Raw genomic sequence first — 6,351 nt, forward strand, 5'->3', positions numbered from 1 at the left:
GCTGAAAACACAAGTACGTTGTTCAATTTCGAGTGGGAGGTTCCACAAGGTCCCCACTGTACGTGAGAGATGTTTGCAGCAACAGCAACACACAATCTTACCTGTTGGTAATGATTAATTTCCCTGTATTTGTCATTCGGCGTCAAAACCGACTGCATGTACTTTTAAATCAGGTGTTTTTCTAAGTGACTGCTGGCATTGCTGCGCTCGTAACGGATAGTCGATTCCAGGTGCTGTATGCAATAAAGGAGTACGCATGCACAGCCACCGATGTGATCGCACGCCGCACGCGGCTCGGCTTCCTGAATGTGCAGGCAGCGGACGAGGCCCTGCCCCGCATCGTGGAGCTCATGGGGAAGGAGCTGGGCTGGAGTGAACAGAAAAAGAAGGTAACCAGCATTTACTGCTCCCTTTTCTATTCGGACTCAAATCAACGATGTCAGTTCCTGCTAGACTGAAATAATGTGGTACAGTGGGTAGGGAGCTTTTGTGACTGTCAGGGTCAATATCACTGTTACATGTTACATGATTTAACAAGGTAATTAATCTGAATTACTTTTAAACATTTAGTTGTATAAAGGGATGATGCTTACATATAAGTGAGGTTAACATTGCTACACTGTGTGAGGTAAAATAAATGATTGTTACAATAAAGATGTATACCTCCAGTCTAAGACATGTTTCTACCACTCCATTCTGCTGCCACTGGTGTCGTTTAAAACACGTTTGTGTAACCTTCCTCTCAACCAGACCAGATTTTTAAACAGACTAGTGCTCTTGTCTGTAGTTTGGTTCACTATAACAAAACATCTCTTGTGATTGTTCTCATATATATGGGACACGCTTTTGTTCTATTCAGTGGCCTTTTATCTGCTCTGATATTCAGTAGATGGGGGAAGTTTATTTTTTAAATTTTATATATAGTCTATGGCTTCCTGTCTGATAAATGGTTCTGTATAAATAGAATAATCGTGCCTGGTTTGGTTTTGATAGTGTTAGGTTCTCAGGAGTTCACTTTCACATTTAAAGTGATTTGAGCACAATACCGCTGTTCCCACCCATCCCACTGTTTTCCCTTGAGGATTATTGAACTTACACCCAGTTCAGGTTTGCCTTTAGGCTTGCATTCTTCTGACATGTTGACAATACTTCTGCTCCATGGGGCGGTATCAGCAGCATCACAAAGGGTATTTCTGAAAATGAATGTTCTCATAATGTAGGCTACTTCTTTACTATTTTGAACCAGGGGAAAGCAGTCCCAGTCGAGAAGACCAACTGACTGTCCTGGTTTCAAATTGCTTGATTAAAGTCCTTATTTGGATTGAAAGTTGAATCACCTGCTATTCCTGATGCAGATCAGTTTTTAAATGACAGGGATGTAATTCAGCTTACCCTGTGCTCTGTCTGATTGAACAGTTGCATTAATAAGAGAGCCCTTCATTAGCATTTATGCCCTCTACAGACACCATTATCCAGGGCAACTAACATTGGTGGCATTTTGCAAGTATTCAGCTGGGTGTTTGCTGAAGCAAACTATATATCTATTATTAACATTGGAAAGACGGTGTAAATTAAAATAAAGTGAAGATAGACTGTGCTTTCTCCTCGGGCTGAGAAATTTATCACATTAGTTCTTCTGGTCTCCTCTCATGGGGACAGCATATGGTAGCTTGCAGTAGCATCACTACCTTGTAAAAAAATTTTAATGGTGCAAAAGCAGAGACCCAACCTCTATTTGTACTCAAAACCATGTAGTATCCCAGTTACAAAGCTTAACTGCCTCTCCTTCACATTTCTCACAGGAAGAGCTGGCCACTGCTAAACAATTCCTGTATTGCGAAATGGGTTACAAGTCCCGGTCAGAGCAGCTGACTAGCATGTCTGAGATCACCCTCACGAATCCCGAGGTTGAAAGGTAAACCGTTTATGCTTTCTCCTCAGCCTGTGAGATTCTTTACGTTTGCAGCCCTTATCTGCTGTCTCCCACGGTAGCTTACAGCCTTTAATTCCTGTGTCAACAGGTACAAGAAGCGATTCCACAAATTTGACAAAGAAAGTAAGGGATTTATCACCACTGTAGATGTTCAGCGGGTGTTAAAGGTATGGATTTTCCCATTTATGTGTTTCCTTAGTTCTCCCACTGGATCACTTGTTATTAGCATGGGGTTAGCGGGCATTTTTCTATATACTTGTATAAGACACACTGGGACTTCAGGCTCTGTCACTCCTTTAATATAATTGAAATGTTTTCTGACAAAAAGATCTCCTTTTAGCTCACCTACCATGGCTCTGCGCCCCAAAGCTCTAGGGCTCTTTGACAGCTTGTCCTGACTAGGAATCAGATTTAATAATCTTAGGCAAAAAGTCATACAGTGAAAAATTACCATATCAGTTTCTGTACTTCTGTACTGTATTTCAGGTACTCAGTGTCTCCACTTTAAATGACAGACATCTGCATGCTGCACGATTCACACCATAATGTCCTTTTTGTCTCCCTCCCACTTTGGTCAGTTAATGGCATTGAAAGAAAATGTTGGATTTTCTGTCTGCATTGCACTGTAAACTAGCTGTAAACTGTTCACTAGCGACTCCTTTAAAAAATGTGTCATCAGCTCTTCCTGATGTGAGATATTTATGAGATTGCTGTCGACTTTATTCTATTTCAGAACATCGGCATCCAAATTGACGAAAACTCGCTACATGAAATTCTCAACGAAGTTGATCTGAACAAAAACGGACAGGTTGAACTGAACGAATTCTTGCAGGTAAGCAAATCCAGTCAAGCTGGTGTGAAAAAGCAGTGTCCCGATGTCTTTGTATGCACAGTATAAGACACTGCATTTCCTAAGTGATGTAAAAAAAGAAAAGAATGAATACTTCTTGTTTGCTTGGTGTATCTACAGTTTAAAGTGGGGTAATTGCAAGGAAATCCACTGGCATAAAAGCACAATTAAAATGACTTCAGAGTTTACCTATTTTTTCTTCTTACTGTGTCAATGGGTTCAAAAAAAAAAAAAAACATATATATCTGAATTATCTACATAATGTAGAATTGTGCTGTGTAGTGGAATTGACTTCAGAGGCTGGCAGGGTGATGTTTTCCAAGTTGCCAGCTCTCTCCTGCTTAGTGACAATGATGAATTCAGGACACGACGCACATTAATGCTGGGGATTTCCGTCGTTGTCAACCCACTGTGTCAAGTTAAACAAACAAGATGAAGGCAGAGGAATTGATCATTTTCCCTTCTGAGATGAGGCCTGCGTAGCCAGTCCCCGGGCTGCCGTGCAGTGCTGCTAGTTCATGATGTGCTTTTTAGTTCATGCCTTCAGTTTGAGCACTGTTAAAACTTGTGCTTAGCGTTTAATAAATAATTGCAACAATTCTTCTTGAATTGTTAAATAACTAGTGCTCTTTCTTTCGTAGTATTATGACTTATGTTTACCCTCAAAAATAATAATAATAATAATAATTAAAAAAATAATTAAAAAAAAAATATATATAATTTTTGTACACAATATCAGAATTTATCATAAGCCTGAAAGCTTTTTGGTATTTCGCCATGAGGTCATAAGTTATATTCTACCTTTTGCAAAACACAAATCTAAATGGAGTTGGGGAAGAAATTTTCCCAATGAGTGTGAACTACCCTAGGTTTTGATCAGTTCTTCCGATCATACAGTAAGTTATATTTGGGACGTAATGAATAATCCATAATGGCTGTTTTGTATTCTTAAGTCAGTGATAATTACGTTCTAAGATGCTAATTAACCACTAATCAATAAGTAACTAATTAATATAACTAATTATAGTGAGAGCTTCACTGTATTCTGGGCATACGCGGCCTTTCGTCAATTAGAACATACATTGACTGACAATTAGAGTGGCCAAAAGAACCCTCTCTCTTATTTATTAACTCACTCGCATGCAAAAACACACATACAGGTGTTCATGCGCGCACACACACATACACATACACATGCATGCATGTGTGCACACGTACACGCAGACTGGAACTGAGACCAAGGGAGAAGAAAAGGCAAAAACAATGGAAGTTTAAAGCTGCTGGGAACAGTCTGGGACCCATGATAAAACTGTTCACAATAGACATTAAAATAGCACTCGGTTAATTTCTGCAACAAAAGTGGTGAATGGATACTGGAGGCTAACGGACGTAGTGGTATGGCCAGAGTTGATATCTCTCTCTGAAAAATGTGCAGTTGTTGGTGTGCCTAAATACTAAAGTAGGTAAACTTTGAATAGGCTTTTGTGAAGCGGGAGCCTTTCCATTCTCAGTGGCATTTAAGATGTCGCTGGATCTCGTTTCAGCTCATGAATGCTGTGAATAAAGGTCAGGTGTCTGACAACCGTCTGGCCATCCTGATGAAGACTGCGGAGGAGAGCCTGGACCAGAGGGAGCCTGTGTCTGTGGACCGAAGTGGCGGAGGAGTGTGAGCCCAGCAGTGCCTTATCCAACAGTCACCCACTCTCTCTGTAATTTCACTGCTCTACTGTTTTCTCTCAAAGTTACTGAACTTACATAGGCACAGCTGCTTCTCTGAATGCACACTCCCTGTTTTTCCTGAATACGCACATCCCTGCTCTTTTGACTGATTTCCCTTTGATACGCACATTTTTACCTTCCATGAGTACTCACCTGCTACCTCTCCTTTTATATGTTATTTGAATGATTCTCTGCACTCCATTTATTTCTGCTGTTTTTCTTATGTTTTTAAATTACTTTTGCTCTTTGTAACAGACATATTTCATATTTTTAATTATAAATATTTATCCATATTTGAGGAATGTTTTTGTTTCTAAGCAAGCACATTTGAATGTCATGTATGGAGCTCACACTGTTATAAAATGGCTGAAGAAACTTCCTAAATTTTCTTTACTGTACATGCCAGGTCAAAGTCACTGTGTGTTGTATTACATAATGCTGTGCCATTTTATACATCTTGTGATATTTAGTTTAAAGCAAAACAATCTCAATGCTACTATTTTTATACACCAGTGTACTTGAAGCACTTCCAAGAGGTTCCTGTCTTATGACCAGTATATGACCATAATGTTAGTGCTTGTATTCAATATGATCCTCCATTGGAGAACTACTGTATTTTTTATTATTTTACATTTTTTATTTGACCATTTTAAAGTATCAACGTATTGTAAATGCATACTTTTATAATTAGTACACTGAAAATAGAGTCATAAATGAAAAATAATCAGACTGAAACAAACTCAAATCCTAGACAGTGGATGGCATGTGATTAGTTCTTGGAATCATTGTGAGATGATTTAAGCATGCTTAATAGAATTAACTTTTGTTATTTATGCTGCCATTTAATTTCTGTATCTGTTTTTATTAATGTTTATTTATTGCTTGGTGTAATCGTGACTATCTTGTAATAAGGGAATATAGGTGCCTTCTTTCAGTTCCAATTTCACAGCGTCAAGGCATGAGGCAAGTATTGTCTTATACTAACACAGACCTCATAAATTTTAAATTTGCTTGGTAATGACAAAATTACCAAGCAAAGCGGCAAAATTTATGTTTGCAAAATGCTTTTAATGCATATTCTTTGGTTCATTTTCATTCAGATGCTGATTATCGTGTATTATCTTCTGTCAGTTCATTCTTCACATTGTTAAAAATCTTAAGTAAATTGGATTAAGGGGAAATATAACGCATGTACTTGGGTGAATTATTTTCAAATGTAAAGCTTTAAATAAAAGCTTTTCTTTACAGCTGTCACCTGCATTTGTGTCGCAGCAGTTTGAAATTTTTGCTGAATTGAAGATATTAAATGAGAGGTGTACAGGAGGCAAATAATGGCAAATATCGCTATGGGTACATGAGTACGGACACACACTGAAAAAACAGGATAGGATATTTGCTATTGTAATTGCAGCTGCCATCCATTAGAGGAGCAGGTATTTCAGCTGATTGCTGGTTAGCCTTCATCCATTGTAATTTTGCGTCATACATATGCAATCTGGGTGTTTTGTGTTGCCGAAACAATCTGCAGCTTAAGTGAAAGTCCGTGGATACTCTATCAGGTTCTTAAAGCAGTTTTTTTCTTGCTGGTGGTGGTGGTGGGTGGGGGGGGGGGCATTGTGCAAGTGTGTGCGTATTTGTGTGTGTGTGTCGGGTGGGGGGGGGGGGGGGGGGGGGGGGGGTCGGGGGGGGTTGGGATGTTCTTGGGGAGGTGGGGTGGCTAAAAATTAAAGGTATACCAGATTATATGTCAGTGTATAGCTGTTCGCCATGCTGTTTTGGTCAAGTAGCTTACACAGAATAACTGGTATAGTGTTCCTACTGTTGAATTCCTTCCATGCATACCTTGCTG

At 39.2% G+C, this 6,351-nt stretch overlaps 1 protein-coding gene across 2 annotated transcripts in view; it reads left to right on the top strand.

Moving 5' to 3' along the window:
* Window positions 1-5,762, top strand: part of gpd2 (glycerol-3-phosphate dehydrogenase 2 (mitochondrial)) — a 41,283-nt gene extending 35,521 nt beyond the window's left edge. For both annotated transcript variants that reach the window (XM_035409687.1, XM_035409689.1), the window contains 5 exons: window positions 231-389; window positions 1,803-1,915; window positions 2,022-2,100; window positions 2,667-2,765; window positions 4,328-5,762. In XM_035409687.1, coding sequence (XP_035265578.1) covers window positions 231-389; window positions 1,803-1,915; window positions 2,022-2,100; window positions 2,667-2,765; window positions 4,328-4,453 — 576 coding nt within the window. In that variant the 3' untranslated portion in view covers window positions 4,454-5,762. The remainder of the gene's footprint in view (window positions 1-230; window positions 390-1,802; window positions 1,916-2,021; window positions 2,101-2,666; window positions 2,766-4,327) is intronic.
* The last annotated feature ends 589 nt before the right edge of the window (window positions 5,763-6,351 follow it).

Source organism: Anguilla anguilla, chromosome 3, assembly GCF_013347855.1.
Source record: "Anguilla anguilla isolate fAngAng1 chromosome 3, fAngAng1.pri, whole genome shotgun sequence".
Classification (NCBI taxonomy): domain Eukaryota; kingdom Metazoa; phylum Chordata; class Actinopteri; order Anguilliformes; family Anguillidae; genus Anguilla; species Anguilla anguilla.